The following is a 24,095-nucleotide window of genomic DNA, read 5'->3' on the forward strand; positions in this document are numbered from 1 at the left end:
TGATCCTTTTTAAAGCACACTGCTGGGAAATTAATCATTAAACAAATATGTACTCTGGTTTGTAGCTCCTTTTTGTGCTACGTGACACATCACATAACAAACGCAGCCCAAGCAAGTTGTTATAACTAAAAGGTAGTGACTACCTCTAACCTTTATACGCAATCTAGAAGCAAAATAAAATCAGACCTCTTGTCCCATGATTCTTTTTGTTTGCTGTGGACAGACGGAGTGAAATCAAACAAAAGGATCATGATTTCAGTTAACTGGTCTTGGAAACACCATAGAAATAGAAGGAAATAGAAGATGATGTGCTTTTATTGAGGAAAAGCTGATCATCTTTATTATTATTTATGGTAATTTCATTAGAATCCACAAATAAAACTGGTGGTATGCTTACAGAAATACAAAAGAAGAAATAATATGGTTTTTAAAGAATACACTATAGCAGCTGATAGAGTGAGAAATGTCAGTACATTTTCTGCCATCTGTTGTGCCGCAGTGGTACAAGGGTAAGGAAGGTGTTCAGATAAGATAAGATAAGAACTTTATAAGAGCTACAGTTCCACTCCCAGGACAGGGACAGCTCTCCTGATGAGTTTATTGAGTCTGTTGGGATCAGCTGTCTTCACCCTGCTGCCCCAGCACACCACAGCATAGAAGATGACACTGGAGACCACTGAGTAGTAAAACATCAGCATTGTCCTGCAGACTGTCACGTTTTTGAGTCCATGTGTCATGTTTCATGTGTGTCTTGTGTTTTCATGTGTTATGTTCAAGGTTCTTGTCATGTCCTGTTTTATTTTGAAAGTGTCACTTCCCCTGTGTGTCCCTGTTTCATGTAACTTTACTTTTGGTTGTCTTGATTGCTTTCTCCTCCCCTTATGTGTTTCACCTGTGTCTCGTTGTCTTGTCTATTTAGTCCTTGTCTTCCCAGTCACCTCTTGTTGGATTGTATTCAGTCTTCATGCCATGAATTTCTTGTTTTACAAAGTCATGATTTTTTTTGCCAGTTTTTGTAGATCCTTCACCACAGTAAGTGTGTGCCTGTTTTGAGCTTTTTTATTATAAATAAAAGAACATTATTTTTGGATCACCGCCTGCCTCTTCTTTTGAGATTATGCATTGGAGTTCAGTCCTCTGCGTCAGCGACGCTTTTGACACAGACATTAAAAGACCTGAGTTTTCTCAGGAGAAAAAAGGCGACTCCTCCCTTTCTTGTAGAGGGCATTAGTGTTGACTGTCCAGTCCAGTTTATTGTCTATGAGGACTCCTAGATACTTGTAGCAGTCCACAATGTCCACCTCAGTACCTCACAATGGCAGAGTCATCCAAAAACTTCTGCAGATGACAGGATTGTGAGCTGTACTTGAAATCCGAGATGGCCAGATGTTATATAGCTCATCTGGCTTGGAACATACAGTGGTGTGAAAAGGTGTTTGCCTCCTTTGTGATTTCTTATTTTTTTAGATCATCATACAAATGTAAATGTTACACAAAGATAACACAAATAAACACAAAAAGCAGTTTCTAAAAGAAGGTGTTTATTATGAAAGGTTGAAGAAAAATCCAAACCCACATGGCCCTGTGTGAGTGAAGTGATTCATGCTGTGGACTCATGCTGTCTGAGGGGCATTTAGTGAAGCACCAGTATACAGAAAATCCTTAAGCATTTATGCTGAAACAGCTTTCAATCCTGCTTAAGAATAAAATTGTTTTATTATTTGACTCAGATATTCGTGTAAGTAAGTATAACTACTACTGTAATGAAAACACAAAGGGAAACTACTGGGTGATTAAGCATTTGAGGTACATGGAGACCAATTCATTTTTTACCAGGGCAGTCTCTATGGCTTTGTGCTGCATTTTCTCCATTTTAAAAGCATCCATTACTACACTGCATGAAATGTTTTTCACAGGAAGGGAACAATAGATGACACTTGATGTTCTTTATTTACCATAGGGGCATCCCCAATTCCATTAGTGTGAGAGAGCAAACAAGAAGAATGTCCACACGTATTGGAAAGTAAATACATAGTGATTGTGTCTTTAGACGCTAACAAAGTATTTTAATAGTTTTTCAGGCTCAACTGACTGCTCCAAAAGGCGTTTGCAAAAACACTGCCTCGCTATGAACAGATTTTTTGAATGTCTTGCCTTCTTGGTTGTTACAAAGCTACAAATTCCAATCCAGGACACTGTGCTTTAATGACATGTTACAGACCAACAGGACACCCAGTGAACTGTTTTTTTCATCCATTAATTCTTTACCAGTTACATTTCAATTGTTTCAGTCACTCAGTCTTTCTCTTTGTCTTTCCCTTTCTGCCACAGCACCTCTGGAAGCAGAAAGTGCAGGACTTGATGAAGAGGAATATGAGGGACAGAACGATGGCAAGGAGGAAGACCAGGACATCCAGGCTGTGATACTGGTACCAGGTGAGCTCATGGGCCTGGACCCTCAGGTGCTTGGCCCCCTTGTGTCTCATGGTGAACTCTATCCAGAATACAGCCTCATCCAGAGGGCTTATGGGCCTGTCATGGTGGATACTGGACAGCCGCATGACATTCTCCTTATACCTGTGAATGTGGATATAATGGGGTGGAAATATGGATTCATGCGTTATGTATTTCAAAATTTTCATTCTTTTCTTACTTTGCCTCACTAAGAGTGGGCATAAAAGGGACAAGGGGATTAAATTTATTTTACTTTCAAGGCAATGTATGAGGGTAAAGGCTGTCTAGTAGTTTTGTAATCTCTTAGTGACCTTAAAACTCTGCAGTCCTTATAAAGGCAAAGTAACAAGATCCTAAAACAGATGGAGATCAGGGAGGTAAGAGAACTTACGATTTCTCATTGATGACAGCATTGACTGCATCTTTGAGGTCCTCAGTCTTCATTGAGTTCAAGTCTAAGACAATTGCAGCTCCCCTAGCCTTCATATGGGCCAAGTTATCTGGCTGGTCAGCAACCAAGGGGATGCCCACCATGGGAACACCGTGGTAGATGGCCTCATATATCCCATTTGCACCACCATGAGTGATGAAAGCTCTGGTCTTGGGATGACCTGATTGGATACCAACAAATCATGAAAAATATGTTGCTGTTTTTATTTTATCACACTACAAATAGTTGATAACATTAGTCACTAGTTACTTCACAGCTTGTAAAAATACAAAACAGTAAATCAGTAAATAAAATCTGTTTTTGTCTTCTTATTCTGGCCAGTTTAACAGTGACAGCACATGGCGGGGAGAGTAATTGAAATTAGCCCCGGCCTTATCAACTGCAACATTAAAGTGATTTACACAATAATCAATAATTGTAACCCCATAATATAATGTCGATGACTCTGAAATGCATAATGAGTACTTTTTGCTGTTGGTACTTTAAGCATATTTTAATGCTAATACTTTTGTACTTTGAAGTAAAAGCAGGACTTCACTTGTAAAAAATATTTTTACACTGTGGTATTGATAGGTTCACTAGAGTAAAATATCTGAGTTTCAGAGGTCTGTTCAGCTAATTTTACTTACCCAGTATGTCATTCTGAGGGATCCAGTCATATATTCTGGTGTTGGCACCCAGAGTCTCTGGTTTTTCTCCACTGTACCTCCACAACACCTATAAACAAAGGTAAGAACACTTTTAGACTAACACAATACTGCAGATTTCATAACAACAAAACTTTTATTTGGAAAATGGTTGATGTTTGGTGATTGTGACTTGTAGTTTCATGTGTTCTAAAAAAACATCTGCCCAGTGTGATTTGTTACACTTAATTTTGAAATTCCCATCTTCTCCTCTCTATTAAAGCTTCCTAAATGTTTTATATTTATTACACATTTGATTGTTTACCTTCACCCTACATGCAGTCCAAATGTCCTGATCCAACCAGAGGAAAAATGCCATATCGCTTATAATTTTATTACCACTAAAGTCAAACCATGGATTACCTTATCATAAGCTGATTAACTTTCAGCCCTGTAGGAATGTGTTGGTTTCCTTGAATGCTAAGGTGTTATGACAGTAAATCTGAGACTTAAACTTTGTTTCAGATGGGAATCTATCACAGTTAATATATGGTTGCCTCTCCACATTCATTTCAAGTGACCACTTGTGATTGAATCTCAGTTCCTCAGCCTATCTGCAAATAATTTAGTTATATAATGTAGTTCAGACCAGATTTGTATTTTATTGCGTTTAATGTTGATTTGACAAGAAGGAGCAAATAATCAAGAATTTACCATAGCGGTTTTGAAAAAGTTTGAGTTTCTTCTCACTTAACAACTTAATAAATTATGCAACTTTAAACAGAGTAAGAGGGTAGTGCTCTTGGAGTCAACCACTTGTGATCGGATCACTCAGGATAGATGTTTATGCCAGATGTGACTGTAGTTTCATGCGGTTATTTTTGTATGTGTGTGCCAGCATTGCATTCAGTAACTATAGTGCTGGGACATAAAACCCAATACCTCCCTTCAACCTATACATTTTTGAAATAGCACTGTGTTCCCGCTGGGATATTAAAACTGGATTTAAGTTAGTGCCAGCTGCCCCATGTAGATTGTCCTCTGACCTTCTGTGGGATCTGAGCGAGGGCCGAGGCGATCATATTTCCCTTCTCTCTGGTGATGTTCTTGATGAATGATCCCAAAGTGAAGACCACGACACCAGCGTCTCCTGAACTCTGCACAAACTCTTCCATATCCTGCAATAAGAGTGACATTATCTTAATACAAACCAACCAGGAATTTATTTCTTATTTTCCTCACTGTATGTGTCAGTAGTACTGTGGAGGTGTAACAAAACATGAATAGGCTTGTGATGGTGTATAGTGGAGAGAGCCCTACCTTTGGTAAAGGTTTAGCAGGTCGGCAGTGGATCCCACCAACAAATTTGAAGTTGGGGAGGAAAGGACGAGGGAAGTCAAAATCCCAGTAGGTCCGCATCAGCCAGATGTCAGCTCTACCTATCAACTCACAGGCACTGGTGGGACTTCCTGTCACAAGTAAAAGATGACAGCTGCCCATTGCACAGAATGCCCAAAGCTTGAGATAATTTCAAATTTTAGTTATTTGCATGCATTTGCATTTGTTGACAAAAGTGATGTCAAATTACTGTAATGAATTCAAAGCAATCACCTTTTAGCTGAGTTACTCACCTTTGACTTCAGAGTAATAGTTATCTATCTCTTTCCAAAACATGGTGATTGCAGTGTCCTGCAGTGCATAGAGGAGAAAGTTCCACACTCTCTCAAAGAAGTCCATGTTATCAGTCAGTTTGCTCGTAGTGCTGGGGACAAAGGAAGGTGGAGCAGGTAGCTGACCACAATACCTCTCCCAGTAATGGGCAATGGAAAAGCGCATGGAGAAGACGAGGGGGATACCCAAAATCTCTGCCATTAAGTCACTGCCAGGGAAGACAGGATCAGCCAGGAGAAGGTCATATTTCCCCTCCTTCAGCCTCTTCATGATGATGTCTGATTTCAGCACACCATCCAAACACTTAAAAGAATTCTGCACACTGATCTTCATTATCTCTGTGAACCTAATATAAATCTGCAAGTAGCTCATATGCTCCATCTCATATAGGATAAATTGAAGGGAGTCCTCCATGAACTTTTCCATGGCCTCCATTGACACAGAGACGTTGAATGGTTCATAGCGAAAGCGGGACGGCTCACTGGCATTCATAAACATTGATGTACTTGGCACCAGAACCGTCACCTGGTGTCCTCTGTCGATCAGGGTCTCCAGCACAGGCTTCATGTTAATCCAGTGGCTGCCGTCAGCGTACCACACCAAAATGTTCCCTCCATTTACACTGCTTGTCGCACAAAGTACCAGCAGGATGCAAGCGGAGAGACTCTCTCTGAACGTCATGGTGGTTTGTCAGGACAAAAGCCTGGTATGACCTGATCATTTCAAAAGGACACTCCTGGGAAAATAATCATTAACCAGTCAAAGATTAACTGACTTGTATTTCCTCTTTGCTCTGCGTGTATTCTGGACAGAGTTCACCATGAGATAAAGTACCCACAATCATCATCTTCCACCACTATGCTGATATGTACGTAGCCTGTATTTTGGTATATTGTTTATTTTAAAACTGTTATTGAGAGTTATGTACTCTTTATATTTTTGAAACTGTTTTGCACACTTTTTGCACTCTATTCTGCATCTGTCTGTGTTACAAGCCTCTCAGCTGATGCGACCTAAACCAGATGTGATGTCCTGTTTGTACAGGTGAAGTAGAGACAGGAGACATTAGCTGTGTCTGTTCAGCAGGCTGTATCCGTCATTATTAGACAATATTATTCCTCTGGCTTAGTTTCTCTTTTTCTCCCATAAAATGAAATCCATTTACAGAAACTATTTCAAAATCATCTGTAGTTCACAACCCATAACAAGTATTTACATAACCTATTCCCACAATTTAGCATTTTCATAACAACATAAATTTATACTGCACATCACTGGCGTAAACAAATATAACCAGATTTAGCATAACTGTCTTAGTACGACAGTATTTCAGCTATCAGATACCGCTGTAAGTTACTGCTGTGTATTGTTCAGATGCAGTTAATAGTGCATTCCAGTATAACAGAATACTGTTAACCAGTGGATTTTACACTGTAAATAGCCCACGTCACAGTTTACTGAAACGGGAAATATTCTTAGCAATACTATCTAAACAAAACATGAATTACACGTAATAATAACTGAATCCATTTGTAGCTGCGTAACACTGTTTCATTTACTTAATGCATTCATCTGTCTGTTATTTATATCAGAAGCTAACGGGGATAACCTGATAATAATTGTGTTTACATGGAAGCTGCCGTTATGATCAGCTACGAAGTTGAATCCCAAAATATAACTACGGTTTCCGTATTAAACTTCGTTAATACCGATTCGTTAGACTTCAAAAGTCCTTGGAAATATTTTGACAGTGTATGCATACACATTACTGACCAGTTTCGCACAGGGGAAGTCGAGACAGGAGACATTAGCTGTGTCTGTTCAGCAGGCTGTATCCGTCTGAGGGCGTAAACCCCGTGCTGACCTACCGCAACCTGCGTCTACTTGGGCAAACACTCCCCTTGTGGTGCATTTGTGAAACTGCATCTTATTGTCCACAACCACAAAATGATATATTTATAAGAACACATTAAACTGCGGCCACCCACACAATTAAAAACACAAACACATGTGACAGTGCATCTATAGTTGTCACATCTGCTGCCATGACAAGTGAAACTCCCCCGCTGTGGGATCAATAAAGTTCATATTATCTTATGACACATCAGATAACACACCCAGCCCAAGCAAGTTGTTATTGCCAAAAAGGTAGTGACTACCTCTAACTTCTGTATGAAATCCAGTGACCACTGCAGACTGGGAACAATTTGGTCCTTGTCAGAGTGGCTCAAATCTTTATGCTTGTCCAATTTTTCTGCTTTCAACATATCAGCTTCAAGGACAAAATGTTCACTTGCTGCCTAACATATCCCATCCACTGAAAGGTACCCTGTAACGAGATAATCAGTGTTGTTCAGTTCACCTGTCACTGTCAGTTCTCATTATGTAATAGCTGATCAGTGTATTTGTTCTGTTCATCATATGCTACTCTCTTCCCATGGACTTTACTGCAGTAAAGTTGAAAAGCCAATAGAGGGTACCAAAAGACCATGAAAGACTACTGCTTTGTTTGTAAATGTAGTGTCTGTGAAGTCTAGCTCACTGTTGCAATGATATAAAGTAATGTAATGTGTCAACCAGAAAACAAAAAAACAAAACATAACTACTCTTAAGAAATGATGATATTCATGTAGACAGGAATCACATTTAGAAACATAGAATACCTGAATTTATTTCAGTTTTAATACTGACAGTGGCAGTTAGTAAGAACTCATTAGTGTGTTGGTACTCATTAATTACAAAAGCCACACACCTGTTTGAGCCACACAGTCTTGTGAAAACTGTGTCCAAACAACAAAGGAAGGGGATGGAACTCACTGCTTGGCCTGCTTTCATGTTCATGAAGCTTAACATTAATAATTAATAATAATCAATAGACATGTGAAAACAGGAAACCACTATAGGCCTTTGCAGTGCTGCTTATGACATGAAATGGCCTCTTATATACCCTGGGAATACAATTAAGCTTAAGCATGTCAAACAGGACATAAAGTATTATGGAATCAGTTGCATTTTTTGTCATGTTCATTGTATTCTTCAGGTAATATACCTTTAGTGGTACCAGTCATTAAAATGAACAAGAAAGAGAAGAAAACAAGGATGGTCTAATAATTTTTCCATGACTGTATGTATTATTTTTCCACACCTCAAACTTGAAGACGGATATGGCAAGTGTAAGAATTAGGGAATTGAGGAGATTATTAGTCTACCATGTTTATTGCAGTGAAGGAGGGCTTGTCATTGGACTTATGGACATAAATGTGTATGATAGAGAATAGTTTCAAACCTTTTTGTTTGGTTTTTTTTGGTTTCACTTCTAAAATGCACTGTGCTCACTCCAGCTGTTTATGTGACTCCCTGATGAAATTGCCAACAAGCTGCAAAGCCCTTCACTTTGGAGTTCAAAATCTCCTCAAATAGACATTTAACAAATGAAGTGTACAATACTGAAAGATCAAAGTTTTGTGTGTATTATATTTTTGTCTGAATGGAGTCCGTGGCTGCATGTATATCACCTCAGTAGGCTTTTAAAGTTGAGTATAAGAAAAATGAGTCTGTAGTTCTGTAGGATCCCATTCATTTTAAAATGCATACAAATATTAATTAAACACACTGATAGAAATCGAAAAATAGGGTGATTTTGTTAGAATCCACAATTAAAACTGATGAAATATGCCCACAGAAGTTGAGAAACACAAAAATAGATGAAATCTGTCAAAGAAGACAATGTAGCTTGTTTTAGAAAATAATATATACACAGTGGTGACACCATGTTTGTCTCTTTAGTTTATTCACTGGCGCTACCCAGATGCAATAGTTCAGACATCATGAGTGCAACAGCAGCATACTGTGCTTGTTCTTCTTATTCTTTTTCTTCTTTGCGTTTATTTGTGCATTGGAAATCAACTTTAAATGTGCATACTATCACTCAGTCTGTCTGAGGGGCAGCTGCATTGAGTATACAGAATTCAGTATACAGGAATTCCTGATGCATTTATAAACAAGCTTAAGATTAAAATGTTTTTATTATGTCACTCAGATTTAAAGTATAACTACTACCACAGGGTGCGAATAACTGATTAAGCATTTAGAAGCATGTGGAGACCAACTAATTTTCTACTATGTAGTGCAGCCTTTATGGCACTGCTGTGCATTTTTTTCCGTTTGTAAGGTCAGTTTATCGCATTTAATTCACTGGAACCCTAAAGGGTACTGCATTGCTTTTTCTCCAGCTGAAGAAGACAGATTAGAGGGCACTTCATCACATTTTCTTCCATCCTGGGCTACTGTAGAGGCACTTTATTATAGGGGCATCCCAGAGTCTACCAGTGTGAAGGAGCAAACAGGAAGAATGTCCACACATACAGGAAAGCAAATGCATGATGTTTGTCTATTTAGTTGTTAACAGTTTAGTTGTTTGATTAGGTTTTTAGACAAGACAAAACAAATGCAAGTGACTGCTCCAACAGGAGGTCACAATAATACTGGACACTGTAAACAGATGAATGTCAGATGATGAATATCTTGCCTTCTTAGTTGTTGTAGATCCAATGTCTCGTCCCAAGCTACAAATTCTGTTTTATCAGCCAGTAATTCTTTACAAGTTACATTTCAATTGACTCAGTCACTCAGCCTTTCTCTTTGTCTTTCCCTTTCTGCCACAGCACCTCTGGAAGCAGAAAGTGCAGGACTTGATGAAGAGGAATATGAGGGACAGAACGATGGCAAGGAGGAAGACCAGGACATCCAGACTGTGATACTGGTACCAGGTGAGCTCATGGGCCTGGACCCTCAGGTGCTTGGCCCCCTTGTGTCTCATGGTGAACTCTATCCAGAATACGACCTCATCTAGAGGGCTCATGGGCCTGTCATGGTGGATACTGGACAGCCGCATGGCATTCTCCTTATACCTGTGAATGTGGATATAATGGGGTGGAAAATGTGGATTTATGTGTTAGTTATTTCTGAATTTCATTGTTTTGTGTCTTTGCCTTACTGTTAGTGGGCATGAAAAGGACAAGAAGATTGAATTTCTTTTAGTTTCAATAAAGGCAATCAAGGGCCATCCAGCAGATTTGTAATCTCTTGGTGACCTTCAAACTCTTAACTGTGTCCTACTGCATTAGATTGTGGCTCCTTTGGCATGTTTTTAAACTGTATTTTAATGTGAATATAAAGGCAAAGTGACAAGATCCTAAAACAGTTGGAGATCAGGGAGGTAAGAGAACTTACGATTTCTCATTGATGACAGCACTGATTGCATCTCTGAGGTCCTCTGTTTTCATGAAGTTCAAGTCTACGATAATTGCAGCTCCCCTAGCCTTCATATGGACCAAGTTATCTGGCTGGTCACCAAACAAGGGGATGCCCACCATGGGAACACCGTGGTAGATGGCCTCATATATCCCATTTGCACCACCATGGGTGATGAAAGCTCTGGTCTTGGGATGACCTGATTGGATACCAACAAATCATGAAAAATATGTTGCTTGCTATGTTCTTTATTCTATTATATCTCAGTCCCGGAAGTCTGTTCAGCTGATTTTATAAAAATTTTACTTACCCAGTATGTCATTCTGAGGGATCCAGTTGTATATTCTGGTGTTGGCACCCAGAGTCTCTGGTTTTTCTCCACTGTACCTCCACAACACCTATAAACAATGGTAAGAACACTTTTAGACTAACACAATACTGCTGATTTCATTACAACACTGAAGTACTTTTATTTGGAAAATGGTTGATGTTTGCTGATTGTGTCCAGTAGTTCTGAAATTCCCACCTCCATGTCTCTATCAAATCTTCTTAAATGGTATTTATTACACATTTGATTGTTTACCCTCGCCCTACATTCAGTCCAAATGTCCTGATCCATCCAGAGCACAAATGGCAAGATTGTCCTCTAACCTTCTGTGGGATCTGAGCGAGGGCCGAGGCGATCATATTTCCCTTCTCTCTGGTGATGTTCTTGATGAATGATCCCAAAGTGAAGACCACGACACCAGCGTCTCCTGAACTCTGCACAAACTCTTCCATATCCTGCAATAAGAGTGACATTATCTTAATACAAACCAACCAGAAATTTCATTTTGTGTTATGTTCAAAGTCAGCATTGCTGTGGAGGTGTAACAGAACATGAATAGGCTTGTGATGGTGTATAGTGGAGAGAGCCCTACCTTTGGTAAAGGTTTAGCAGGTCGGCAGTGGATCCCACCAACAAATTTGAAGTTGGGGAGGAAAGGACGAGGGAAGTCAAAATCCCAGTAGGTCCGCAACAACCAGATGTCTGCTCTACCCATCATCTCACAGGCACTGGTGGGAGTTCCTATCACAAGTAAAGGACGACAACTGCCCGTTGCACAGAATGCCCAAAACCTGAGATAATTTCACATTTTATTTCTATAAAATATCAAATTATTGACAAAAGTGATATAGAGCTATGGTAATTAGTCCAAAGCAATAACATTATCAGTGTAGTTTATCCATAAAAATGTATTGTTAAACACAGTACTTCTTTTTGCTGAGTTACTCACCTTTGATTTCAGAGTAATACTTATCTACTTCTTTCCAAAAAATATTACCTACTGCAAAATCCTGCAGTGCATAGAAGAGGAAGTTCCACACTCTCTCAAAGAAGTTCATGTTATCGGTCAGTTTGCTCATCGTGCTGGGGACAAAGGAAGGTGGAGCAGGTAGCTGACCACAATACCTCTCCCAGTTATGGGCAAGGGAAAAGCGCAGGGAGAAGATGAGGGGGATGCCCAAAATCTCTGCTGTTAGGTCACTGCCTGGGTAGATGGGATCAGCCAGGAGAAGGTCATATTTCCCCTCCTTCAGCCTCTTCATGATGGTGTCTGATTTCAGCACACCATCCAAATACTTCAACTGGTACTTCATATTGAGCTTCATCATATCCATGTATTTGATGTAAACCTGCAAGTAGCTCATATGATCGATCTCGTATATGGAGAATTGAAAGAAGTCATCCAGAACCTTCTTCATGGTCTCCATAGAGAAGGAGACATTGAACGGTTCGTAGCGAATGCGGACAGGCTCATTGGTGTTCATGAACATCGAAACACTGGGGACCAGAACCGTCACCTGGTGTCCTCTGTCGATCAGGGTCTCCAGCACAGGCTTCATGTTAATCCAGTGGCTGCCGTCAGTGTACCACACCAAAATGTTCCCTCCATTTACACTGCTTGTTGCATAAAGTACCAGCAGGATGCAGACAGAGAGACTCTCTCTGAACCTCATGGTGGTTTGTCAAGGGAAATACCTGGTGTGGCCTGATATCTGATCCTTTTTAAAGGACACTGCTGGGAAAGTAATGATTAATCAAATATGTACTCTGGCTTGTAGCTCCTCTTTGTGCTACATGACACATCAGATAACACACGCAGCCCAAGCAAGTTGTTATAGGTAAAAGGTAGTGACTACCTCTAACCTTTATACGCAATCCAGAAGCAAAGTAAAATCAGACCTCTCGTCCCAGGATACCTTTTGCTTGCTGTGGACAGACGGAGTGAAATCAAATAAAAAGATCAGATTTCAACTAACTGGTCTTGGAAACACCATAGAAATAGAACGAAATAGAAGATGTGCTTTTATTGAGGAAAAGTTGATGGAGAGCAACTGTCTTGTCTGTCATCCAGGGAAACGTGTCACTCTTTTTACTGACAGTAAGAAAGGCACCCAAACACCCAAATTGCTGAAAAATATTTATTCCGGAGCTTATACCATCAGATCATCAGTTATATATATATCTCTCTCTATATATATAGATATCATATATATAGTTTTTACCTTTCACAGTTTCTGGTAGAGTGGAGAACCATTGTAGCTGCTCATTCTCTTGAAAGCCACCTTAGAGGGCACTTCTTCACATTTTCTTTCACATTGAAACTCTGTAGTGGCACTTTATTATTTTGTATTTACCATAGCGGCATCCCAGAGTCTAACAGTGTGAAGGAGCAAACAAGAGGAGTGTCCACACATACAGAAAAGTGTTTGTCTATTTACATGTTAACAATTTGTTTCATTAGGTTTGTAGATTAGTTTAAAAAAAAAAGTACAACAATATCATTGCTCCTGTTTGTCATACAGGTGACTGCTCCAATAGGAGATCACAATTATACTGGAAACCGTAAACAGATTTTTTTGAATGTGTTGCCTTTTTGGTTGTTGTAGAGCCAATTACTCATTGCAAGCTACAAATTATTGTCCAGGACACTGTAATTACATGATGTGCTGTTTTTTTTAGCCATTCATTTTTTATCAGTTACATTTCAATTGACTCAGTCACTCAGTCTTTCTCTTTGTCTTTCCCTTTCTGCCACAGCACCTCTGGAAGCAGAAAGTGCAGGACTTGATGAAGAGGAATATGAGGGACAGAACGATGGCAAGGAGGAAGACCAGGACATCCAGACTGTGATACTGGTACCAGGTGAGCTCATGGGCCTGGACCCTCAGGTGCTTGGCCCCCTTGTGTCTCATGGTGAACTCTATCCAGAATACAGCCTCATCCAGAGGGCTCATGGGCCTGTCATGGTGGATACTGGACAGCCGCATGGCATTCTCCTTATACCTGTGAATGTGGAGATACAGGAGTGAATATGTGGATGCATGCATTATGTATTTTATGTAGGTATGTGTTTTTCATTTTTATACATTTTTCTACTTTATACTATAGTTTCTTTGCCTCACCGAAGAACGGGGTTAAAAAAGAAAGAACAATGTTCGATTTTTTTGTTTGTTTGTTTCTTTCAGATAACTTAATGCAATGAGATGTTTGTGTCCAGTTTGAACAAAGTATGTTTTACGATTATCTGTGCAGAAAAGTTTTGTCAAAGGAAGCAAGTGGCTTTGAGGAGACCAATGTAACTGCTGTTTCTGAATAGATGGGAGGTGCGACCAGTGTGCTCGTTAGTTTTGGTCTGAGATGCTGGCACTCTACTGCGACATCAAGTGGCACTAAGTGTCATATATAGAACCTTTATTTCTCCACCATGAAAGCCAATAAATGAGGGGAAAAGTTCATCCATTGCTTTTATGTGTTAATCTCTTTGTGACCTTGAAACTTTGTGGAGGTAATCGAACTCTATCGTGTAGCCTTAAACCATGGTATGTGGTCTATTGTGTGTCTGTTATTAATGTGAGCTCGCTAAGAAGGAAAAATGGCAAGAAAACTATTTTTCAGCACCTTGTAACACCCTGAAAAACACTAAGTGCAGTTAATTCAGAGAACTTACGATTTCTCATTGATGACAGCATTGATTGCATCTCTCAGGTCCTCGGTCTTCATGAAGTTCAGGTCCACAGTAGTTGCAGCTCCTCTAGCTTTCATATGGATCAAGTTTTCTGGCTGGTCAGCAAACATGGGGATGCCCACCATGGGAACTCCGTGGTAGATGGCCTCATATATCCCATTTGCACCACCATGGGTGATGAAAGCTCTGGTTTTCGGGTGACCTAATAGGTGAAATATATGTTGAATTTACAAAATATTCAGACCCTTTCATTTTTTTGCATTTTGTTTTACTGCTGTCTTACACTAAAATTATTGAAATTATTATTTTTTTCCTTCATGTATGTACGCTAAGAATCCTAAAAAGGATTGTAAGCATTCAGGTGCTTAACTCAGTACTTAGTTGAAGCACCTTTGGTAGCACTGAAATTGAGGCCAATTAGTTTTGTTTCAGACTTCTTCAATGTAATAATTATAGTTTATATTTTATAGGTTATAAATTGTACTTACCCAGTAAGTCATTCTGAGGGATCCAGTTGTATATTCTGGTGTTGACACCCAGCGTCTCTGGTTTTTCTCCACCGTACCTCCACAACACCTATAACACTTATGGTTTTAGGTGTTCATACTCACACAAAACAAAGCAAACATGCCATGTCATTCTGACTTTCCAACCATTAAAAGCAAATCATATGCTACTCCTGACCTACTACCTTATCATAAGTTGGTTAACTTCCAGCAGGAGGTTTTATTTAATTCACTGACAAAGTGGCCAGGTGGTTTGAGAGTCAATTTGAGAGTTGAACTTTGTTTCAGCTGAGAATCTAGTTACAGTTAATATTTGTTTGCCTATTGTTCATTACAGACTCTGATTTTTCCCTTTTGATTTCATTGCATGCAAGCAAATCACCACTTAAATAGCACTGCATTGACTAACTATAATGTTGGAAAAAAATACTTAAAATGGATATTTTAACCTATTAAGGGGTATTAAATAGCCCTTTGTTTCCAACTGCTTTGCCATGTGATGACAGTGTTAACACTGACAAAAATTAAAGGGACTAAATGTTAGAAGTAATATTGATGGTTTATTTGTTGGAGCTTGTGTGAAGTCCCTGCAGTTTGATTAAATAAATAACCATCTGGTATTTTTTGAAAATTACATTCAAGTTAATTCCAGTTGGCACAAAGAGATTGTCCGCTGACCTTTTTCTATTTTCATTTTTGTCATTCTATGCCTTTATTGGATATTGACAATGAAGAAGCAGACAGGAGATGGGAAGAGAGGGGTATATTAACATGGAACAAATCTGTTGGCTGATATTGGCCTAACACATCTAAGTAACTTCAAACTTGGGGCGGGCAATTGATCAATCACTCCACTACACCCAAATTTTTCCTGCCAGTCTGGGGTGGAATCGAACCGGCGACCCTCCGGTAACAAGTCACCTCTCAAACCTCTAATAAGTATTGGCACTTAAGCAGAAATTTACTATTTTGGTGCACTGATATCATTTTGGACTAATGGCATTTTTAAACTTTAAAAATACCCAGCCTCCATTACATATCTTTGTCAAACGTGCTTGATAATCACATTTGAGGGATGTATACAAAAAATGCGTAGTCACCACATTTAACCAGCGACTCTGGCTAGAATTAATCTAGCAATGTTTGCAACCACGTGGTCATGGTCATGCGGCATGTGATGTAACCATTTAGCTACTATGGTGCTGAAAGGCCTCTGACCTTCTGTGGGATCTGAGCGAGGGCCGAGGCGATCATATTTCCCTTCTCTCTGGTGATGTTCTTGATCAATGATCCCAAAGTGAAGACCACGACACCAGCGTCTCCTGAACTCTGCACAAACTCTTCCATATCCTGCAGTAAGAGTGACATTATCTTAATACAAACCAACCAGCAATTTATTTCTTATTTTCCTCACTGTATGTGTCAGCATTACTATGGAGGTGTAACAAAACATTAGCAGGCTTGTGATGGTGGAGAGAGCCCTACTTTAGGTAAAGGTTTAGCAGGTCGGCAGTGGATCCCACCAACAAATTTGAAGTTGGGGAGGAAAGGACGAGGGAAGTCAAAATCCCAGTAGGTCCGCATCAGCCAGATGTCTGCTCTACCCATCATCTCACAGGCGCTGGTGGGACTTCCTGTCACAAGTAAAGCATGACAGCTGCCCATTGCACAGAATCCCCAATGCTTCAGGTGAAATAGCTAAACTTTTATTAATGTGGAATATCAAATTACCCTAGTGACTGAATGTAAACCTACTGTAACTGATCTAAAGCAATTACATTATCAGTGTAGTTTATGAGGTCGATAAAAAAAATTGTTACGGTTCTTGTTGCTAAGTTACTCACCTTTGATTTCAGAATAATACTTATCTACTTCCTTCCAATAAACGTTACTTAACACAGCATCCTGCAGTGCATAGAAGAGGAAGTTCCACACTCTCTCAGAGAAGTCCATGTTGTCAGTCAGTTTGCTCATAGCACCAGGGACAAAGGAAGGTGGAGCAGGTAGCTGACCACAATACCTCTCCCAGTTATGCGCAAGGGAAAAGCGCAGGGAGAAGACGAGGGGGATGCCCAAAATCTCTGCTGTTAGGTCACTACCAGGGTAGACAGGATCAGCCAGGAGAAGGTCATATTTTCCCTCCTTCAGCCTCTTCATGATGGTGTCTGATTTCAGCACACCATCCAAATACTTTAAAGAATTCTGCATATTGAGCTTCATCATAGCCATGAATCTGATGTAAATCTGCAAGTAGCTCATATGATCCATTTCATATATGGTGAATTGAAGGAAGTCCTCCATGAACTTTTCCACGGTCTCCATTGACACAGAGACGTTGAATGATTCATAGCGAAAGCGGGACGACTCACTGGTGTTCATAAACATTGAGGTGCTTGGCACCAGAACCGTCACCTGGTGTCCTCTGTCGATCAGGGTCTCCAGCACAGGCTTCATGTTAATCCAGTGGCTGCCTTCAGTGTACCACACCAAAATGTTACCTCCATTTACACTGCTTGTCGCACAAAGTACCAGCAGGACGTAAACAGAGAGACGCTGTCCCAGCTCCATGATTCCTGTTTGTCAGAGGAAGAGGCTGCCTTGACCTGACTGTAAAAAAAAAAAAAAAAAAAATTAACTAAAGAAAGCTGAACTCTGCTCCACTGAACTGTGGTGTATTTTACATTACGCAATGTACCCCACCCAAGCCAGGGGCTGTTAAGTTGAAAGTCAGTATTGTAAAAATATGAACAAAGAAACAGGATTTACTCAAAATCCACAAATAGTTTTCATATACCCAGATTCTTCTTGTTAGCTGTGGGAGAGATGGAGCAAACTGACACAAAAGGATCATGATTTCAGCTAAATGGGCTTGGACAGGCTTGCATAATATGAGGAAGTTGTGTGTGCATGTGCAAGAATTCCCTTGTACGTGTGCAGGAGTGAGAGGGAGATTATTATCGTTATGTTTCAAAGTGCAAACTGATTCTGACACATTTCAAAAATAGGTGTATCCACTCCATTTTTTCTTCTTTTTTTTTCCCTCTTAATATTTGTAGGCACACTAGCCACCATTGTGGTCCGTGCTAAAATATATCAATCACTATTGGACAGGCTGCCATGAAATTTTGCACAAAGATACATCATTCCCTGAGAATGACCTTGGCTGTCTTCAGCTGTCCTGTTACTTTTCCACCGTTAGGTGTACATTTTCTTTAATTGACTGCTGTCTTGACTGCTAATGAATGTACTGACAGAAATATTTTGTACAGGTGTTTGTTTGACACTTGTGGTTTTGAGTGAAATCTCTCTTCAGTTGGATGGATTGCAGTGAATTTTCAGTACAATCATTCATGTCCTTGCCAAGATGACTTGAAATCACTTCAGTGATCCCATCAACAGGTCATAATTAAAATGTGTCCGATACTTTGGTTTATGATCTGTAAAACTAATTACTGTCAGCCTCAGTTGTACTTTGTGTTTAGTGTTAATAGGTAAAAGTTATCATGACTGACTAACATGTTATTTTCAAAACATCAGCATGATGATGTTAGTATTTAGCTCAAATTACAAAATAGAGTCTCACAGAGCTTTGAGCATGGCTGTACCAGTAGAATGAGGCAGCTGATTTCAGAATCTGGCTGGGGCCAGAGAGGTCAGTTTGGTGTGAATATCGGGAGGTGGGGGTTGGGTTGTTGACCATGTCTTTAGGAACTAGTGATGTTGAGGCTGTGTTGTTCTTGGGAAACATCACCTCTGACTGTCTGGGCGTCTAAATCTTAACTCTGGGTACTTTGGCCCCCTCATTAACAATGTAGATTCCTTTTGACGCTGGATTCAGGGGTGTCTGGAAAAACAATAAGCATTTGAATACTCAGTTCAATGCCCTGTTGAAGGAGTCAGTGGCCATTCAAAGTGTAAGTGTGTGTACTGTGTTGTTCTCAGACCTCCCCTGGTGGTTCATAGGGTGAGTGAGTGAAACTTCCTATGACAGGGTGTTGTGTACCAACCTGCCCTTGTATTTAATTTTATTTGGAATTCAACCCTCTACCCTTGCCTCTCTACATTCCTGCTGCTTCCTTTCCCTCCATGTATGTTCCTCACTTAGCCTCTCTACCACCGAGTTAGGGTTACAGCGTATTGCTTTTTGAAGTAGATATTTGCATAATCAGATTAGGATTCGTGATTGTCAGTGGGCTCCCCCATCTGAGGGTGCTCCAGAGGAGAGAGGGTGCTGTCCAGCCCAACAATGGATGACTCCCCTCCTCTCTCACCCTCCAACCAGCCTGCACCTGCATCCCACCCACCCATCCAGGCTGCAGGTCGGCAGCGACGGCAGTCCACGCTTGGACTTGCAGCAGTGGAGTGGTGAGAGAGTATGAGAGAGTGCACGACGAGAGTGGGAGGGCAGGGGTTGAGCTGAGATATTTAAACATGCAGAGTGTGAATTGGCTTTAAGGGGATAAAGAGCTCAGGGCCTATCGGTTGGCACCCAACTCCAGAAATTCTTTTTCATGGGCGCCTCAGCCGGGAGAGCGAGGGGCTGCCTGCACTGATCTGGCCCATTGTGATAAGAGATTCAGACAGTGTGCTAGACACTGATAAGGAAATGTGCTCTCAATAGACGATTACCCACATACTTGGGAGAGAATAGTCAATCAGGCCAATATACTTGGTGGAGGGAATGAGAAGCGTACAGATTTGTTATTATTTCCAATGCAGAGTTTCATAATCCTTCTGGAAAGTTGAGGTCAGAGTAATGCTCATATTGTGATTGGGTGATATTTCTGTAAATAAGGTGTATCAGCAAAATGCATTTCACAGTCTGACAGCATGTGTGCAGAAGCTGTCACATGCCTTCCTATCCAGTTTCAAATGATAACTAAATAATAGAACATTAGGGAGTGTGTATTACACCAAAACACTGAACATACAAAGAAGAATCTTATATATTAAATCTCATATTACCAGGTACAACTATTATTAAGCAGTAGGTAGGTTTATTTGTTATTATTTCATTTCACCATGAAATTGCTCAATTCACTGTGAAATTGCATAAGAGTTAAATACCTCCCAAATTCATGCTGTGGGAGAGGCAAACCGCTGCTCTACAGTTGTTGTCACTCCCCCAGGGCAATATGATTTCCGTAGTATTTTTTGCAGGATTACACGGAGTCACCTGTCAGTTCCCACAGGCCTCCAGTCAGTGTGTCCAGCTGCCCTTTGCTCTGTTTACACACCATTAACCAGAGTTTAACAGCCGGGGTGAAAGCACCCGAAAGCAACTCAGTGTTTACTCTTCAGCTCAGTTAGTTGCAGCCTTTTGCTTGGAAATGGGGCACATTTTCTACAGTCACAATAGGCGATTAGGCATGTAAATGTCTGACCTCAGTTTAAATGGTGATGTGTGTATACATACCGCTAATATTGGAAGTAGAGCTGAAATAAATAATCCAATGATCAGTTTCTCAATTAGCAAAGAAATGTATTTCTTTTGCATTTAATTTGCAACAGCAATTAAGGCATTTATTAAGCAAAAAGCTTTTCCCTGTGTTATAATTTTGTAAACTGAATATCTTTTGGACTGTTGGGCCTACAAATCAAGTATGAAGACATCACTTTGATCCCTGGGCGATTATATTGTTCATTTGTCACTATTTTTTAATATTTTATAGAGCCAAAATGACTTGATTATTTTAAAAAAAGATAATAATAAAATCAGGTAATTGGTGGCTTAATTGGTGGCTTCTGTCATTGCCGTTGTCCTTTTTCTGCCATGACAGTTAACTGTTATGAGTTCAGTGCTATCAAGTACCGTGTCCAGCTACAAAGTGAAAGTTTCCTGAAGAAAACGCCATCTGCACGTTGGTCAACTGGACTGTGTTTGACTCCAGAATGACCTAGGACCCCGGGGTCACAAGTCAAGCTGTCACTTTGTCTCAGGCCCCTGGTCAGTGGACAGGGAGCAGAGGTCGGCTTTGTGTCCACATGGTCATCACAGGACTTGTGGACAAATGTTTGTGGGCTTATTGAGCACGAACAAAGAGGCAGCAGTTCTACTCTTAACTTCAGATCAGTTGTGTCTTACGCAGTGTGACATAATCTAGTTTGAGCCTCAACAGTTTGCACCAGATCCACACTATGTGCCAGTTGCCTTACTGTACTGTTTTTGCAGTTGTGCCATATATATAAACAAAACAACATGCCAAAACAATTTAAATTTATTTAATAGTTACTTTTGTTTGTTTGTCGTTCCTGTAAGTGTTTTAAGTGTTTTCTCATATTTCTTTTTCAGCTGTGAGCAACTTCTCCATTTTCTTTGTGCACTGCATTATGTTTTTTTTTTTTTTTTAGGTATATTGTCATTTCCCTTTTTTTGAGTGTGAACACAATACAACATATGCACAGATTTATACTGAGCAATTCAGTGTTTGATTGGTACTGTAAAACATACAATTCTGTAAGCAATAATTTGAGCATGTTTTTATTAACAAATCCTTTATTAAATAAATAGTTCAAATAAATAACATACTGTATATTCACAAGCAAACCAAAATAACTTACAAAAGAGGTATCAGAAGATAATTAACACACTCTTCACAGTGAACAATCAATCCAAAATCTTTGGCTATATGACATGCGTACATTACAAAAACTCAAATGAAAACATGTTTAAAATGGGGAGATAAAGGTGTGGTAAAGCATGTAATTACTGAAAGAGGATTGTCAGTTTTGCCAAAATTCCTCAGTCCAATCCTCAGTACCACAACTCTATGATCAACAAAAAACATTGTTGGGTGAAAGTGGTGACAGTCTGTCTTCCTCAGAAGTGATTTTTCTGAACATGCTTAACCTTGCTAAATGAAAATAAAGGTCAAGACTTATTCTTCTCAAGAACAAAAAAACAGCATGTCGATTAAGAAAAGTGCCCTTGGCTATTTTGAGACAATTGTAGTCTAGAGTATAGGCTGAGCCATTATCTACTCAAATACTTTGCTGAATCTATCGCTTTAAATGAGAAATTCCTTAATCCCTCTATTTTCCTCATCAGCAAAAACACCCTCTCATTGCAAAACTAAATGAGCTTCAGGCGGCTGGCAACCAGGACATGAAGGGAATAACCTAAGACATGAAGGGAATAACCTACATCCAGGTTTTTATACATCCATTCAAAATAAAAATTAATTTTAACACGCAAATCATATTTCAACACTGAGTTTGGAGGCCGTGCCCACATATTCAGCCATGTTTGGAGTCCACAAGTATCACACAATATTGAAATGTCTGCATCATAATATGAGTCACACAGGGGTGACAAAAGTGGTGAAAAATCAATCTCAAGGAAGGACAAGGTCAGTTTTTGAACCCAACAAAGGGGTCAGAAAGTCCACTCAAGAGTTTCTTTTTTTCTTTTTTCTATTTTCTTTTTTATTTTTTAGGGCTCTACCAGGCCTCGGAGCTGTCGCAGCTGGATCCAGGGGAGGGGACTTCGGTGTCACTGGTTAGGGCCCAGGGGTGTGGAGGGGACTGCAGCTGTTCCATGTTTCCTCTGAGGAAGCTGAGCAGAGCGGTGGGAGAGTGGCTGGCCGGCTGACCGCTCTGACTCTCCAGCAGCTGCACCAGGAAGTTGATGTAGCGCATGGCCAGACGTAAGATCTCATTCTTGCTCAGCTTCTTCTCTGGAGGGTGGGTGGGGATGAGCTTACGGAGCTCTGCGAAGGCGGTGTTGACGTTGTGCTGACGCCAGCGCTCCCTCGTGTTGGTGAACACCTTCCTGGTCATGGCGATGAGTAGAGCTGCAAAAATCAGTCAGTACAATATAAATCAGCAACAACTTGGACATTCAAATAATCGCTTTAGTCGTTTTTAAGCAATAAGGCCAAACACGTCCAATTTCCAGCTTCCTTAATGTGAAGATTTTATGTTTGTCTTTGTCATATATAATACTGAACTGAATTTCTCTGTGTTTTGAACAAAGCAAGATGTATGTATATATATATATATATATATATATATAAGATCTGCAGATTAAGTTAATGTATGTCAATTTAAAAAAAAAAGGTCATCTTACTGTCTTTTTTGCAGAAAATTTACAGATAGGCATGATTTACAGCAAAGGATTTTATTTTATAATCTGGGTCTTCTCTCTGCAAAATGCAGGGCTCAAATTTTCCATGTTTTTGTTTTACACTAATATTCCTTTATGTGTTATTGCTCAATACAGGCATGCCCTCACCCCTCACACTGTATCTAGCCCTTGTAAGTAGTATATAAACTTTTTATAGATGGTTTATAACACACTATAATGTGGTGGTATGCAGATATTTGTGAATAACTTAAACTCTTCCTGTGGGCCTCCAGAAGTGGAGGCTGGTGCGTGACAGATAATGAAAGACAATATGGTAAGCCACAAGTACAATAATATAAAATATGGTCTCATATGAGAGTTTACAACAGTCAGTTTTATCACAGCTGTGCACTACCCTGTCAACTACTAGAAATAAACAAAATGGTAATGAAGGTATGAAAGAAAATTATTATTAAAAAAAAGAAAAAAAAAGAACATTTCGAATATTTAAAATACCCAAAAGCATGAAGATATAAAGAGGTATAAAGTGCACTTCTTACAAGAACATGTAGGTGCAAATATTATATACAAAACATAAAAAATGAGCAGGCACTGAATGCAAACAGGAGAATATGGCAGCTGTTGACAAGTACTACATTAATAAACACTTAACAATTTTTGATACAACCACATATACTGCATTATAAACCAGTTATTAACTGGTTATATAGTGCTATTAAATGCTAGGTCTGTTACTGATGCACATAATTTATCTACTATTACACTATAGCTGCAAGCAAGGACTATACAGCATCCCGTTGCACTGCAAATTGCTTGATTAATCATTTACTTGCCCAAAGTGGAAACACATGGCATTGAAGGAAAAATAATCCCTCAGTATCTGACAAATTTCTCACCTGTATGTGTGGAAATGTGCAGAAAATCTCAGTTGCAGATGTCTCCTCCGCAGGTCACCAGCTGTCCAGTAGTCCGGCGTGAATGTCCACTCAGTTTCGTCTTCTCATTGCTTGCTAAGAGAGATCCTTACGAGCGAGA

At 39.8% G+C, this 24,095-nt stretch overlaps 3 protein-coding genes across 7 annotated transcripts in view; all 3 read right to left on the reverse strand.

Annotated features, from left to right (window-relative positions):
* Window positions 1-17,799, reverse strand: part of LOC124057339 (UDP-glucuronosyltransferase 2A2-like) — a 29,153-nt gene extending 11,354 nt beyond the window's left edge. The window contains exons 1-7 of one of the 3 annotated variants that reach the window (XM_046385442.1): window positions 16,819-17,776; window positions 11,733-12,386; window positions 11,376-11,524; window positions 11,107-11,238; window positions 10,766-10,853; window positions 10,435-10,654; window positions 8,976-10,112 (exon numbers count right to left, since the gene is read on the reverse strand). In XM_046385442.1, the coding sequence (XP_046241398.1) occupies window positions 9,827-10,112; window positions 10,435-10,654; window positions 10,766-10,853; window positions 11,107-11,238; window positions 11,376-11,524; window positions 11,733-12,386; window positions 16,819-17,542 (2,253 nt within the window). In that variant the 5' untranslated portion in view covers window positions 17,543-17,776 and the 3' untranslated portion in view covers window positions 8,976-9,826. Of the gene's footprint in view, window positions 1-8,975; window positions 10,113-10,434; window positions 10,655-10,765; window positions 10,854-11,106; window positions 11,239-11,375; window positions 11,525-11,732; window positions 12,387-13,105; window positions 13,787-14,450; window positions 14,671-14,956; window positions 15,045-16,192; window positions 16,325-16,459; window positions 16,609-16,818 lie in introns of those variants that run through there. The other 2 variants (XM_046385439.1, XM_046385440.1) reach the window with 2 other exon arrangements.
* Window positions 1,523-7,071, reverse strand: LOC124057340 (UDP-glucuronosyltransferase 2A2-like). Of its 3 annotated transcripts, none has more exons than XM_046385445.1 (7): window positions 6,976-7,071; window positions 5,163-5,938; window positions 4,852-5,000; window positions 4,578-4,709; window positions 3,535-3,622; window positions 2,846-3,065; window positions 1,523-2,577 (listed from the first exon to the last, which is right to left on the reverse strand). In XM_046385445.1, the coding sequence occupies exons 2-7, from the start codon at window positions 5,881-5,883 to the stop codon at window positions 2,292-2,294; spliced, it is 1,596 nt and encodes a 531-aa protein (XP_046241401.1). In that variant the 5' UTR covers window positions 5,884-5,938; window positions 6,976-7,071; the 3' UTR covers window positions 1,523-2,291. The 3 variants fall into 3 exon arrangements, with proteins under 3 accessions (XP_046241401.1, XP_046241402.1, XP_046241400.1); XM_046385446.1 differs by having other exon boundaries at window positions 5,163-5,220; window positions 6,976-6,993; XM_046385444.1 differs by lacking the exon at window positions 6,976-7,071 and having other exon boundaries at window positions 5,163-6,914.
* Window positions 17,800-21,575: 3,776 nt separating the features above from the next.
* tal2 (T-cell acute lymphocytic leukemia 2) lies at window positions 21,576-24,095 on the reverse strand. Its single transcript, XM_046386360.1, has 2 exons — window positions 23,957-24,095; window positions 21,576-22,767 (listed from the first exon to the last, which is right to left on the reverse strand). The coding sequence occupies exon 2, from the start codon at window positions 22,751-22,753 to the stop codon at window positions 22,415-22,417; it is 339 nt and encodes a 112-aa protein (XP_046242316.1). The 5' UTR covers window positions 22,754-22,767; window positions 23,957-24,095; the 3' UTR covers window positions 21,576-22,414.

This window comes from Scatophagus argus, chromosome 4 (genome assembly GCF_020382885.2).
Source record: "Scatophagus argus isolate fScaArg1 chromosome 4, fScaArg1.pri, whole genome shotgun sequence".
Classification (NCBI taxonomy): domain Eukaryota; kingdom Metazoa; phylum Chordata; class Actinopteri; family Scatophagidae; genus Scatophagus; species Scatophagus argus.